The 15,609-nt window shown below is 37.7% G+C and overlaps 1 protein-coding gene across 1 annotated transcript; it reads left to right on the top strand.

Annotated features, from left to right (window-relative positions):
• Window positions 1-9,245: 9,245 nt before the first annotated feature.
• On the top strand, window positions 9,246-15,538 carry LOC112167364 (indole-3-acetate O-methyltransferase 1). Its single transcript, XM_024304376.2, has 5 exons — window positions 9,246-9,358; window positions 12,297-12,395; window positions 12,482-12,901; window positions 13,802-14,077; window positions 14,953-15,538. The coding sequence occupies exons 1-5, from the start codon at window positions 9,266-9,268 to the stop codon at window positions 15,304-15,306; spliced, it is 1,242 nt and encodes a 413-aa protein (XP_024160144.2). The 5' UTR covers window positions 9,246-9,265; the 3' UTR covers window positions 15,307-15,538.
• The last annotated feature ends 71 nt before the right edge of the window (window positions 15,539-15,609 follow it).

Genomic DNA, 15,609 nt, shown 5'->3' with positions numbered 1-15,609 from the left:
TGGATATTGCTTTGGGCAATTAATGCCATGGTTGAAATGTTTGGGAAGTGTATGTTGATGGGCCAAGGGGGGGTTTCGATGAAATGACCGTGAAGGATGTGATTTCTTGGGCATGTATGTGTTCTTGTTATGTTTAGTGTGGGCTGCCCAGGCAGGGTTTGGTGGTGTTTAGAGAGATGGGTTTGATTGGAGTGAGACCCAATGTTGTGATGGTGTCGATGATCCTGCATGCTTGCTTTGAGTTGAGGGATTTGAATTCAGGATCAGTTCATCATCGAGATGTTCGTGATGAAATTGAGTGAGTACCTGGGAACTACACATGTTCAAGTACTTGCCAATGGGAAGTTTTGCAGTTTGGATTCCCTGCACCTTTGCTTTCTTCATTGTGATTCCTTTCCACCTATTCCGATCCACCACTCCCCACCGTCAAATTCCAAGATCAATTTCAAGTCTTGGATCAATAATGGGTGAATCAATAGTGGGTTTTCCAAAAGATGCTGATATTGCGTACTGTTGCCCCCCCCTCCTCTCTCTCTCTCTCTCTCTCTCTCTCTCTCTCTCTCTCTCTGTCTGTCTCTGTCTCTGTCTCTCTCTCTCTCTCTCTCACAAACCCATAAACCTCCCAACCTTAACAACACCCAGTTCATTCTTCAAGCTCTTGTCTTTCAATAGTGGATTCTGGGTGCATGTTGAATTGATGCAAAAATTTTCTTTTCAATGAAATTATCCTTTGTTTGCATTTTGAACCGGAAATTTTATTGATTTGATGCTATCAAAACCAATCAATATTGTATCTTTTTTTTTTTTTGTTTTGATCTTTTCTTTTAGTTATGGGTATTTGTATTTGGATATGATCGATTAGAATGTGTAGAAATTTTGGGTGATGATTCAGAAGTGTTATTATGTGTAGGTAAATATCAAGCATCATGGTAAAGCTAAGCTGGAAACCATGGTGTTTCTGGGTTTGAATGGGGACGAGAGAGAGAGAGAGAGAGAGAGAGAGTAGAAAAAATTGAATTAGATAACAAAATAATGGATTAAAATTTAAAAAGCCGAAAATATCCTTTAGTTATCGATTTTTATAACGGAGCTAACGGCTCCAGGTACTAATCTTCGGTCGGGGTCCAAACCTTAGGTACCGTTCTGATATTTTTTAAACGTGAGGTATTGAAGTTTAGAATGGGGAAAATGTCAGGTACTGTACGAACGATTTTCCCTTATGAAGGGAAAACTTATTAATTATCGAGTTATTTGAATTTCGAGCTAATGAGATTTTCTTTCGGAAAGATGATGAGTACTTATGAGAATTAATGAGATTGGAGTTATGAATTTAAGGAGGTTAATAATATTATTAGGATTAATTTCAGTTTACCCTCCTGAGGTTTGGGGGTGTCATCATTTCACCCCCTGTAATTTCAATTTTGAATGTTTACCCCCTAAACTTTCCAATTTCAATCAACCGTGTCCAATTTCTACTATTCCGTCCAAATTGGACTTTAAGTTTGACTTTTGAGGGCTAAAATGGTCATTTCAACATAAAAAATTAAAAAATTAAAAAAATAATTTATTTATTTATTTATTTATTTTTTTTTTTTGGTATGTTTCTTCATTTTTTTTTTAAATTTATTTATTTATTTATTTTGTCTTCAACCTATACACCACAAGTTATAATAGATTTATAAAAACAAAAAAATACTCTACGTGGTTGAAAGCCGCTCGCTGGTCTATGATATTTGTGATATATCTCTGATAAAGTGAAGAATTTTAGGATATATCCCCAATAAAGTGAAGAAATATTTGTAAAAAATAATTTTACACTTTATCTGTAAATAAATATCTGTATATCCCCAATAAAGTGAAGAAATATCTGTGTAAAATCATTTTTGGTCTACGATATTTGTGATATATCTCCAATAAATTGAAGAATTTTATGATATATCCCCAATAAAGTGAAGAAATATCTGTAAAAAATGATTTTACACTTTATCTATAAATATCTGTATATCCCCAATAAAGTGAAGAAATATCTGTGTAAAATTATTTTTTATAGATATTTCTTCACTTTATTGGGGATATATCCTAAATTCTTCACTTTATCGGAGATATGTCACAAATATCGTTGACCAGCGAGCGGCTTTCAACTACCTAGAGTATTTTTTTTGTTTTCATAAACTTATTATAACTTGTGGTGTATAGGTTGAAGACAAAATAAAATAAATAAATAAATAAAACGAAGAAACAGAAGGAAAAAAAACAAAAAAACAAAAAAAAAACGAAGAAACAAAAAAAAAATAAAAAAGCGAAGAAACCGAAAAAAAAACTAAAAAACAGAAAAAAATTATTTTTTTATTTTTTTAAATTTTTTATGTTGAAATGACCATTTTAGCCCTCAAAAGTCAAACTTAACGTCCAATTTGGACAGAATAGTAGAAATTGGACACGGCTGATTGAAATTTGAAAGTTTAGGGGGTAAAAATTCAAAATTGAAAGTACAGGGGGTGAAATGATGACACCCCCAAACCTCAGGGGGGTAAACTGAAATTAATCCATATTATTAAGTGCATACATGCCTTACCTGGTCGACAGTACTGTCCAGGTAATAGTTTGGTTGGCACTACCCTCCGGACAAACTTTTGGTTGGCAATACCCTCTGATGCATCATCTGGTCGGCAATACCCTCTAGATGGCATAAGATGGTTAGTTGGCAGTACCATCTAGCCATCGCCTCTTAGTATTCTGGTCAGCAATACCCTCCGATGTGTCATCTGGTCGGCAGTACCCTCTAGATGACATGAGATGGTTAGTCAGCAGTACCTTCTAGCTATCGCCTCTTACTATCTGGTCGGTAATACCCTCTTATGTGTCATCTAGTCGGCAGTACTCTCCAAATGGCATAAGATGACTAGTCGGGAATACCCTCTAGTCATCACCCATTTGTATGTGTTATTCAGATACTTCAGATAGAGAGTGAAGAGTATTCTGGTTGGCAATACCCTCCGATGCATCATACGGTCAGCAGTACCCTCCAAATGGCACAAGATGTCAGTTAGCAGTAAACTATAGATATTCCAGAAGTAGTAGTATAATGTAATTCGTCCTTCTGACATCTTCGATTTAGTGGCCGCCTAGTGAGTACTACTAGCAAACTGATCTTAATAGCCGCCTGATGAGTGCTACTAGTGACATAGTCCTAGTAATAATATGATGCATGAATGCTACTGGTGATATTATCCTAATGACTATCTGATGAGAGCTACTAGTGACATGATCCTAGTGACTATCTAATGAGTACAACTGGTGACATGATCCTAGTGGCTGTCTGGTGAGTGTTGCGAGTGTGGTAACTCAGCTAATAACCACTTGGTGAGAGTTATGAGTGAAGTGCTAGATATCTATTTTGTATTATCAATTTCTGGTTTAGGGTTACTTTAATCAGTATTACTTGTTTTTATCACAAGTTTCAGCTATATCTTTTCTCTCTAGCCTAGTCAATTTTAGGGGTGTGCAAAACACGGTACAAACAGGCCAAACCGGTCGAAACCGACCTGTAAATATGGTTTGGTTAAGGTTTTTTTGCGTCAAAATATGAAAGCCGGTTCAATACCTAACCAAACCGTTTATGAATTAGCTTGGTTTGGTTTTTTTTTTACTTAAACCGCAAAACCCGAACCGACCGGTATGTATTAAATATAATAGGAAAAAAATTTTAATTTATATACATAATATATATATATATATATATATATATTTGTGGGTAGTCTTTTATAATTAAGTTATAAATCTCCAATTATATTTTGATTCTCAAAATGATATACTACCATATATTGAATCCTAGACCCAAAAGGCTTAAAACCCAAATAAGTGAATCATTTTTAGATTTTGTTCTTTGAATGTTAGTTTTGGATTTTGATTATTAAATTTTTATTATTGAGATTGAGTTTTAGAATTTTTACTATGAATTTTTCGTAAACAAAACGTCAATGCTATATAGGTTAAAACCGCCTTACCGACCGAACCAAACCATCTTTAAATGGATTGGATTGGATCGGATTAAGTTTATTTTCTTTGATGACCGGTTGTCTAAAATGTCTAAACCGCTTACTTTGGCATAGAGACGGTTTGGAGTCAAAACCAATCCAATCCGCGTGCAGCCCTAGTCAATTTGTATTGCTTTCTTTACCTTCCATACTTTATTTTTTTTGCACTTTTCTCTTTAGCCCCTTTAAGTTCTATGCTATTTATTCCCGCATTTATTTTTTGTTCTTCACTTTATGCACCTTTACTTTTCGCAATCTATATCAAAAACCCATAAAAGAGAAGCGACATCGGTGAAAAAGCCGAAAAGTCCTTGCAACAAAGGTAGGAGAACCTGCTTAAAGATATTACCCCCTGCAACATCGATGATTCTAAGCTAGTCATTGATGCAGTCAATAGAGTAATTACCCCTCCCCCCAGATTGATAAAGATTATTGAAGATATTAAGCTTATTGCTTCTTACTTTTCTTCAATATCTTTTAAACATGTGTTAAGAGAGACTAATTTTGTTGCCGATGCAATTACTAATTTAGGTCACAATACCATTGTAGATGCTTTTTGGAACAATAGTGTTCCAATTGAGGACTCTAAAGCTCGTTGTTTGACATTGTAAACTCTGGTTGCCCTAGAGGCTTTCAGTTTTAATGTATTTCTTTCATAAAAAATAAAAAAAGGCAAGAGAACCCAATAGCTGATAAGGTTCCTTCCTCAGCCTATAATCACCTAAAAGAAGTCAGACCAAGCACAAATCCTATTAAAACCTCCCATTGCCAATTAGCCGTGAGTTGGCATGGCGGAGTAATCCAGAAGGACGATCAAGTCCCTCAGCCGAGATGATTTTTAGGCGCGGGCACACACACACACACACACACACACACACACTCTCTCTCTCTCTCTCTCTCTCTCTCTCTCTCTCTCTCTCTCTCTCTCAATCCAGAAGGACGATTTAACTGCAATTTTTTTTCCCTTTAATTCTACAAAACCATAAAACCTAAACTTTTGTGTGTGTGTCTGTGAGTGTACACCATTTTTATATATAACTTTCTTTGCTTAAGTAGTCTAGCTGATACTGAAATTTTTTTTTTTTTTTTTTTTTAACCAAGGAAATAAATTTTATAGATAGGAACTCAATAGAGATTGATTACAATCATAGCATAACACCTCCATATAGCAATTTTGGAGTGTTATCAGAATATCAGAAACTTGTGCTAGCCTAAAGCTATAGTGGCCATCACATACCCTTCTGCTGCCATCTACAGACAAAACACGAAGATGTGGTAGTACCCATGGTGGTACATAGAGATAGGTCAACTCATTTGTCGTATCATGCTCTGCCATTTTAGAATAGCTTGAATCTTCCTTCAGTACCAATCCAGAAGATTCGCTAGGACCACAGAAGTCAAACATAGACGTAGTTTGTTGGATTAAGTCGCCAGGATCCCAAATACGAAACCATAGAGAACTAGAGCTAAAGATTTTGGTCCACACTAGCTTGGGCCCACATCCAAGCACCATTCTCAAAAACTTTGAACACCCAATTGGGCCTCAGAGTTGGTTTGGGCACCCATTTTCTTATTAGCATCCACGCCGACGTTCACCTACGTTTCTGCTACAATCTCCGCCGTAGCAATCCAGGCCAGACTCGCATCCATAATGCAATGGAGGATTGCGTCGCTCCGCTCCAAAGTTCGCTCTGCACTGCCGCGATCGTCGTGGCCTGCAGATCTCACCCTGATCCACTTCAAGCCCAGCCCCATCTCACCGGACCTCACTCCCAAAAACCATCTAAAACGGTTTCCTGATGTTGTTCTGTAAGCCGCCTCGGCTATTTTTGCAGCCCACACAACATCAGCCAGACTCCCATGCATGCCAAGACCATTGAGATTGCAGAAGCAAATTTGGAGTTATAGGAGGTTTGAGTTACCCCCTCCGTGGACGAATCCAGAAGCCAGAAAACCAAGCCCTTCTATTCTTGATCTCAACTAGATTCCTCCAATGATCAACATTTCTCTCAAGTCTAGCGCAAGGCAATTGGCATGGTTGAGTGGTTGCCGAGAAAGCACGGCGTTGGCGTGCGGGTGTAAGACCGCAGAGCTTGGAGAGCAAGTCTCCACTTAGGGCGGAGATCGGAGCCGATCGCCATATTTCGTAGCCCCGGCCGCTAGGTTTTGGAGAGAACATTATTTTATGTACTGGATTAGTTATTATTATACAAAATTATATAAAATTTACGATTCATTCCACTAATGCAAAATACTATGATACCTAAAAACTAATTATACACTCAACCTCAGAAATTTAGGCACTAAGATAATCAACCCTAAAGTCTTGCAACAATTAAAAAAATTATCGAAAATTGATTCACATTTTGTTAGAAAAAGAAAAGAATTGTTTCTTTTCCTTTAATATATTCTTTTATATAGGATGGAGGTTGGTGATGGAGAACAAAAAAAATCAAAGTTCCTCAAAAGTTAAGTTGGGAAATGAGAGACTACTTTTCTTGATTTAGGGTTTAAAAAGTCGAAGAACGAACTAAACCAAGCTTTTGGTCTTTCGGTTGAGAAAGTAGTCGAGTTGTTACAAAGACTTTACATCAACAGTTTTACAACGTTTACTCATCCAATTTTAGGTTAACTTTGATCTTCTTATGAGATTAGTTGTTAGAAATATAATTTCTTAGAACTTGAGCGGTGCCTTTTGTTTTCTCGTGTAATTCGTTGGCTTTTTGCTAATCACTTACGTACCAACACTAATCCAACAAAGGCTAGAAGCCTAATTAGTAGTTAAAAAGGGTTAGGTACAAATTGAACCTTGATTTCTGGGTGATGGTTAAATTAATAAGAACATAATTATTCATCATTTGGCTTTTAATAGATATCTTTGATTTCCATCATCCAAAAAAGTCCTCATAAGCAAGCCGACAATAAAATTGCGTCTTGGAGTAAACTCCTCAACATATATATACTTTTTCTAATGGAGCTAAGCTTTCTAATCATGTCCCTGTGTATTTGCGTACTTAAACTATAAGAAATATAATGTATGTTAAGTTCATTGTTGTCATTATACGTTGTAGGAGGATTATTAGTTAATAATTCTCTCAAAATTATTTTATAGGGCCAATGAAAGACACAAAAACCTAGCAAGTTTCATATCTCATTATGCTGCTAACCATGTGATGTTTATAATACTATACATACATGTAATTTAAACTCCATTGTTTCCCTAAACAGAAGCTATTGATGGCGTTGGCACACTCTTTTCCTATTTTGGCATGATCGCTACTTACGGTCATGACTTGCTAGGACTCTACAAAATTGGATTGGCATACTAATTTTGTCGTGTTGATTAATGAGGGTTTAATTATGCTACATTGCTACCAAATACAAATGGTTGAGGAGTTGGTATAACTATCTTCTTTTTCTTTTTTCAGTGGTATATCACTATCTTTTTTTTTTTTTGGTTGGGGGGGGGGGGGGAATCACTATCTTTTTTTATTAACAAAAAATGGTGGATTATTTAATAACATGAAATTATACATATTGACCCACCTAAATCTAACCACGTCTAAGTAATTTCACTAGTAATATCACAGGAACTCTGGAAATGATTAATTACAAATGTATTACTTTATCCAAATGTAATTTACTCGCTAAATATATGCAGTGGCGTAGCCAAAAATCTCTCTTAACTAACAAATTATATTCATTTCTAGTCGTCCTCTAAAAATAACACAATCTTTTGCCCAAATATATATATATATATATATATATTAGTATAATTAAGAAAATTTAGGTGTAATATTTCTTTTACTAATGTTGAAATTGAAAGATCCTTAAATCATGTTGAATAAATTTTGGGATTTAAGATGAATGATAAATATAGAAAAACTTATGAGTTACTTTTTTTTTTTTTGAAGAATATCATGTCGATATATTAATACTCAGGCCAGAAAGGACCATTACATATCCTCCCTCTACCATCTATGGGTAGATAAAGAGTTTGTGGTAAACCACATCTATGGGTAGGTTAGGTCCGATCATTTGACGGTACCCACGCTCACTTATTCAAGAAAGCCTAAAAACTATGACAAACCACAGTAAATAGGCACCATACTAACACAAGAGTGCTAACACAAGAGTGCATAGCTTCCTCAAAAAAGGAAATTATTTAGAAAGAAAAAACTAACTAAATAGGAGCCCAAATGGTAGGCCTAGGGCTCTCCCTAGACCCAATCACCCAGGCCCAATTGACAGCATTCCGAAGAGTAGTCCTACTCAAACCCTAGCAAAAACGGCCCAAACCCGGCCCAATGCTTCATCTCCTTCACATGGTGGCTACAACCACAACCACGTCGTTGCCGATCCCAGATGCCTCTGACAAAACAACTTCGACCACCCACGAGCCTGATATCCAAGAAAACTCAAAACCAAAACGATTTGAGTCCACCCAGATTCCAGATCGATGTCGCCACCAGACGCCTGCGTCGCCGCTTGGAAACGAAGCAGATCAAAATCCAGTCCCTCCCAAGTTGCCATTGACATCCCTAGAATCAAAAACCTGACCACATTGCTTCAGAGGTGTTGCACCAGACCCGTCATCAAAGCCCATCCTGCTAGACTTCAAGTAGCAACAGACCTCCCCGAGCCCCATGATGAAAACCACCCGTCCGGTAGCAGACCACGAAACGAGGAAAAGCCAGTGGCTCGCCCAGACGTCGTGCGCCGCCTGGGGAACGCAATTGCACAGAAGCCAGACTCTGGGTTTAGGGTGCGTGCAAGCACCAAAAATACAGTTAACTTATGTGTTACTTCAATTTAGCATATTAATAAAGAATCATAAATATGCGCGCATATCTATCAATAGGGTAAGAAAACCTTGAAAAGATTCGTATTAATTAGATACATGTGGTACTGTATTAATAGTGTAAAATATTATTTCATTCCATTAAAGTTCAAGAATAATTAAAACTAATTAAGATAAATTTGTATTGAATTTTAAAAATTGAGACTCATTAAGGATTTTTTAAAAATTGAGAAGGGTCAATTTTATTTCATTCCATTAAGATTCATAGATCGATCATTAACACTAATTAAGGATTTTCTAAAAATTTAGAAGGGTCAATTGACCCTTCTCGCCCTAGGCTAGCTACTCCCTTGTATATATGTATATGCAGTTGTAACTCCTTTTCATTTCTACCCCACAGTTACATACAAAACTCTGATAAATTACTATGGCTTCAAATGATATGAACATTGGTGAGAGCAAGAATGGCAAGAATGGATGGAAAGTAGAAGACAACGATGGCAGCAATTCCAAATCCCAGGTTAGTTTATTTTAAGTTTTTCTTTTTCGTTTTGATTACATTCTTGTAAACTGTAAGGCACAAATGGTGAAATTCGATTAAAAGTTTGTCATGAATTAAACTTCAACTTAACCTTCAATCTTTCAATGTCAAGGATGAGGTATATGTTTTTTCAGGTTTGGAGATCTTATCATATGCATAAATACTTGAGTTTTTTTTGTCTTCTTCCTTTTATTCCGATAGGTTAGGTCAAATTCCCTAAATAAAACGCACTTTTATGTTTCTTTAACAATTTTGACCTAGTCTGATTTAGGTATTTTGTGAGTTTTGTTGATAGAAATATACTATAAGCTACTATCACAAATTAATGTGAAATCGAAAATTAAATAAAATTGTGTTATCTTCTTCCTTTTATTCTGATAGGTAGGTCAAATTCTCTCAATAAAATGTTGTTTTATGTTTCTTAAACAATTTTGACTTGGTCCGATATAGGTATTTTGTGAGTTTTGTTGATAGAAATTGTACTTTTATAGTTTCTTTAACAATTTTGACTTGGTCCGATTTAGGTATTTTGTGAGTTTTGTTGATAGAAATTGTACTTTTATAGTTTCTTTAAGAATTTTAACTTGGTCCAATTTAGGCATTTTATGAGTTTTGTTGATAGAAAATATACTATAAGCTACTCTCACAAATGAATGTGAAATATATCGAACATTAAATAACATTGAAGTGTAATAGTTCATTAGCATTTCACATATTAGTTCAAACATGAAAGAAATAATTTGGAGAACGTGAAGACCCCTAACTTTTTATCCCCCGCCAAAAAAAAAAAAAAAAGAACAAAAACCCTTTAAGTCCAAAAAAAAAAAAAAAACTTAGCGTCTCTAGGGTTGAGAGGAGTCTGCCTTCTCTGAGATTGGTGGTGTGATGGCTGAGGCTATGACATCAAGACTGGCAGCAGTGATTACGCTAACGGACGAGGTTGTGGTAGAGTTTGGTGAAGCCGGAGCAGCGGCGGTGGCCAATTCTTTTTTCTATTTGGTTGGTCGGATGGTCATACTTAGGGCAGAAGACAAGTTTGGTCTACCTAGGGCAAGGCAGCAGTGTGGGGGATGCGTGATAGTTTTTCGATCACAAAGCTGGAGGGGGACAATTTTCAGTTTCGGTTCCAAGTGAGGGAGGAAGGGCGAAGGGTGCTATACGGTAGTCCCTGGCATTTTAAAGGCCAAATGTTGTTGTTGGCAGAATACGACGGGATTGGAGATCCGGAATGTGTCCCTCTGTACTCATTGGAGACCTAGGTGGTGATGTGCTGTCTTCCACCGCGACTCTAGATGGAGGTGTCTTTGATGTTGATCAGATCTTCCATGGGGCGGTATCTCTGGGCTAGGCAGTATGTACTGCAGCGTGGCCTTCTGCAACAACTTTTTCAAATGCTCTTGGATGTTCGCCGACATTTATGAGTGCGACGCACGTTCAGCTTCACAACATCTACAATGGTGGAGGTGCACTGCCCTACGAGAAGATGAAAGGGTGGTGTCGGGGTTGCGGGTTGTTAGACCATGGTGGCCAGATATGCGACCAACTCTTTAGCAAGAAGACTAGCAATGCGGTGGCGACAAAGTTTTTTGGGGTCTGCTGGGCTCTCTTCTAAGCGAACAGAATGTGGTTTGAGTTTTGCAAGTGGTGGTGCTTCAGGTCCAAACCCTAAGGCTAGTGTTTCTACATCTGGTTCCATAAAGTTAGGGCTAACGTCGGCAAATGGAAAACAGCCAAGCTTGGCTGAAATTGTGGACCTATCTTTGGAGCTTCTAAAGGCGGTGTAGGGATGGAATGCACCTGCCTCTTCTGTGCAGGTTGCTGCGCTGGCGGTGATGGTTTTGGCCACAGAGGTGCAGTTGAGTGGTGTAAAGCATTTAGTTGGACCAGATTATGTTCAACTTGGAAAGAAGGCTAAGCTTAAGGCAGATTCATCTAAGCTGATTTCAGACTGCCCAATAATAAGGGCGTGGTGAGGATCTCTCCTACAAAGGTTTGAAAACCTAGAGTGAAAAGCAAGAGGACCCCTTGCAAATTAGAGGTGAGTGAAGGGGTTACTGTTGGTTGCTACTTTGATGGACTCCAATGATGCTACATTGGAGGCTAATGAGGTGGAAACTGATGAGGTAAGTGAGGTCCCTCTTCTTTTAGAGATAGCCGGTTTCAGCACAAGAATGAGATATGTCGCTAAGAATGCCTAAGATATCATTTCCTTTGATTTTCTAGGATGTTTTAGGGTAGTTTTTGGCTGAACTTCATGATCTTTAAAAATGTTGAATTACTGAGGTAGTGACTCTTTTAACAGTCCCACCAAAATGGATCATTTTGCCTTTGACTTTCTAGGATGTTTTTAGGTAGTTTTTTGCTAAGCTTCATGATTCTTAAAAATGTTGAATTACTTAGGTAGTGACTCTTTTAACAATCCCACCGGAATGAATCAGTATGTATAATTTTGCTGATCAATGAAATAAATTGACGTGATTCTTTTAAAAAGAAAGAAAAAAATTGTCGTCACAGTTTTATATTAAAAGTTTATAATAACAGACAGTAATTTTTAAGTGGAATTGGATATATGTATATAGAAACCTTTCAATATACACTACTAGCTAGCTCCTATAAATTCTTGAGCAAATTAAAGAGGCAGGTCACATCAGCCCCAACTTGGTGCACATGGAAAATTCTTTAGGGAACACAATTAAAGAGCTAGCTCCCCAACATGCCACTCCTAAAAATATATGCAGTATATCATAATTTCATTGTCACTCTTCTCAAAAACATATATTACCCTTTTCTCTCTCTCCTCTCCCTCTATATATACCCAACGTTTTCTCACTTCCCCCTTCAAACCTCTCAGTACAAATAATATTCTCACCCAAGTTTCTTTCTCTCTGATCATAATATTATTGAAATGGCTCCAAAGGGAGACAATGTTGTAGTCTCTAACATAAAGCTTGAGAGGATTTTTAGCATGAAAGGAGGCAAAGGAGAAGCCAGCTATGCCAATAATTCCCAAGCGCAGGTTGGTCCAATTATTATGAAAGTATTAAACCATTAAACACCTAATTTGTTGTTTAAATATTTATTGTGTTCTTAAATGATTTTCAGGCCATACATGCAAGATCTATGCTTCACCTTCTCAAGGAAACCCTAGACAGTGTTCAGCTGAGCTCCCCCGATGTTCCCTTTGTGGTTGTGGACTTGGGGTGCTCGAGCGGAAGCAACACCATCTACATCGTCGATGTGATCATCAAGCACATTACCAAGCGCTACGAGGCCTCCGGGATTGACCCGCCGGAGTTCTCAGCGTTTTTCTCCGACCTCCCTAGCAATGATTTCAACACTCTCTTCCAGCTCCTCCCTCCTCTGGCCAACTACGGGGCCGGGAGCATGGAGGAGTGCCTCGCCGCAGATAACCACCGCTCGTACTTTGCGGCTGGGGTTCCGGGTTCCTTTTACCGGAGGCTTTTCCCGTCCAGGTCCATTGACCTCTTTCACTCGGCGTTTTCCTTGCATTGGCTTTCTCAGGTGAATATTGTTCATTATTGGTCAGAATTGCTTTATCGTTTTTTTTTTTTTACTGCATTTTATAATATGACCAACAACAAAATTCTAGGTTGGTAATGACATATATTTGAAACCCGATCGATTGTTTCCGAGGATCTCATAATAAATGAATATGCCGCACTTTAAGAAAAAGAAAGTAAAAGAAACGTATTATACATTTCCTATATATATATATGCAACAATACATTTCCTATATTTAACATCTGTTTTTTATAGCCGGCTTTGAGTACGTCAAAAGTTAAATGCCCAAAAAAATTATGGTCTTCGGGGTTAGGAGAAAGTAGCTAAGTTCGTAAAAGCCAGTAATAATTGTTTTGAAACAGAAACATTATTTTTATCCCTCTGTCAATTTGTACTAATTTTCTCTTTTTCAATCACATCATTAATTTAGTAATATCTACCTTCTATGATATTATGATGTATATTGTATATTGTTTGCGAAACTCATAGTTAGATTGGCTAATCAACTCACTAACTAAGCTAGAGTTACTGGTACTTTTGAATTAGGGTTCTTAATCACCAAATCATTTCTTCCAACTTTCAACTTTCAAGCATGCCTAAAGCAATTTATCCTATTGTCCCAAGAATTATTATGTATACATATTTCGACTTGTCCTGAAAAAGACTGAATGCATTGGATCGAGGCAATAAAGTCAAGTGGGTTGGACCAAAAATGATCAAACAAAAGCACTGTGAGCCTGCTGGATTTCTTGAAGAATCTAGACAGAAGATATATAGCTCATGAGAGTGATCTTACTACTTTATGCAAATGCATGCTTTGTTCTGGTGTGTCCCGTGTAGTCAAAATTCAAAGCTAACTATTCTATACTACGTATACAAATACGTATGTTGGACATACAGGTGCCGGAGAGTGTGGTGGACAAGCGATCGACGGCGTACAACAAAGGGAGGGTGTTCATCCACGGCGCGGAGGAGTGCACGGCCAAGGCTTACAAGAAGCAGTATCAAACAGACCTAGCGAGCTTCCTGCGAGCAAGATCAAAGGAGATGAAGAAAGGTGGCTCCATGTTCCTTGTTTGCCTCGGCAGGACCTCCGTCGACCCCACCGACCAGGGTGGTCCCGGCATTCTCTTCGGCACCCACTTTCAGGATGCCTGGGACGATCTTCTCCAAGAGGTACTCCTTTACTCTCAATGCTAGCCTAGGGTCAATAACCAAATAGTACTGTATACATGTTAATGTATAAACCTATGACTAGGTAGTTGTCATTGCCTTCTGCTTCTTGGCAGACCAAAAGCAAGCACACACCATCAACACCCATCAAGAACCAGAGGGTACCAAAATCCTAATGTTGTGAGACGATTTTGTAGTTGTTTAGAGTATGCTTTACTTAGGACTTTCTAGATGTTTATAGTCGTTAAATCTTGAATTCGATAATTGAATTCGTAAAGAGTGACGTATTCCGGAGAGTCGTAACATTTTATTTCACTTCATCTCTTTCTTCTTATAGAGCGCGAGAAGGAAGGATGGGGTTGATGATGACTTTGATACGAAAGATAGATATGCAACGTTAGGTGTTATTGATTTCACAAGACCTAATTATGTTTTTGCACTGGTCATGATTAAGCTACACTAATTCTAGCCGTTTGATGCTCTCACTAAAGTTAATCGATATCCCTCAACTCGTTGATTACTACGTACTGTCGGCAAATGGAATGGAATTATAACAACATTGGCTCGTGGATGGCCCATACATACACTATATCGATCATCGATGAGTTGGATAGTAATGTCTTATATCAAAGACAAAAGGATCAATGTTCATCATCGTAAAAAAATATTAAAAAAAAACTGCCTTCAGCTTAGCAAAGAGTCAGTTCATGAACTCCTCTCCATCAATCAAGTACCATTCTAAACCGACTGGTACAGTTGATTATTAATACAAGATCTACATGGTCTCTGTGTGTGGCTGACATTCCATGCAGTAAATACTTATCTTTTATCTTTCAAATTAAATGAATTAATAAACGTTCTGTACGTTTTGATTGCAGGGGCTTATCACTAGTGACAAACGTGACACTTTCAACATTCCGGTGTATGCATCAAGTTTACAAGACTTTAAGGAGGTTGTAGAAGCCGACGGCTCATTCACCATTAACAAGCTTGAGATTTTCAAAGGAGGGAGCCCCCTTGTGGTGAACCAGCCCGATGACGCAGCTGAAGTAGGTCGAGCCCTCGCCAACAGCTGCCGGAGTGTGGCTGGAGTCCTCGTCGATGCACACATAGGGGAGAAGCTCAGCGGTGAACTATTTTCACGAGTAGAAAAGAGAGGCACATCACATGCCAAAGAGCTGCTAGAGAAGCTACAATTCTATCACATAGTGGCTTCACTTTCTTTTTCATGAGTAATGTTAAATTTTGTTGTCTACAATGTGATTTACGAATGCATGTGCAAATAGTTTTATTTTATTTTTATTGCGTAGTAGTTGGGGAAAGAAGTAGATAACACAAAAGATAAAAAAGAGAATTAAGAGGGTTGGCTCAATCCTCTTCTTTATCTCCGTCTTTTGTGTGTTTGTTTGTGCTATTATTGACTGCAGTAGTCATTATTTATATACTCGATGGGCTTTATGACTGTGTTCCTTTGAAGAAAACAATTGGGCAACTCTGTTCACTTTGGCTTCTTTATAGCTTATTATTATGTTCTC

The sequence above is a fragment of the Rosa chinensis genome, chromosome 5, assembly GCF_002994745.2.
Source record: "Rosa chinensis cultivar Old Blush chromosome 5, RchiOBHm-V2, whole genome shotgun sequence".
Lineage (NCBI taxonomy): Eukaryota > Viridiplantae > Streptophyta > Magnoliopsida > Rosales > Rosaceae > Rosa > Rosa chinensis.
This window is presented reverse-complemented; position numbering and strand designations above follow the sequence as displayed.

Excerpts from the sequence above, each read along its gene's own strand:
- LOC112167364 (XM_024304376.2), top strand. The coding sequence starts at position 9,266 with ATGGCTTCAAATGATATGAACATTGGTGAGAGCAAGAATGGCAAGAAT. Across the intron at positions 12,902-13,801 it reads CCTTGCATTGGCTTTCTCAG|GTGCCGGAGAGTGTGGTGGA; the intron begins GTGAATATTGTT and ends TTGGACATACAG. Across the intron at positions 14,078-14,952 it reads GGGACGATCTTCTCCAAGAG|GGGCTTATCACTAGTGACAA; the intron begins GTACTCCTTTAC and ends TTTTGATTGCAG.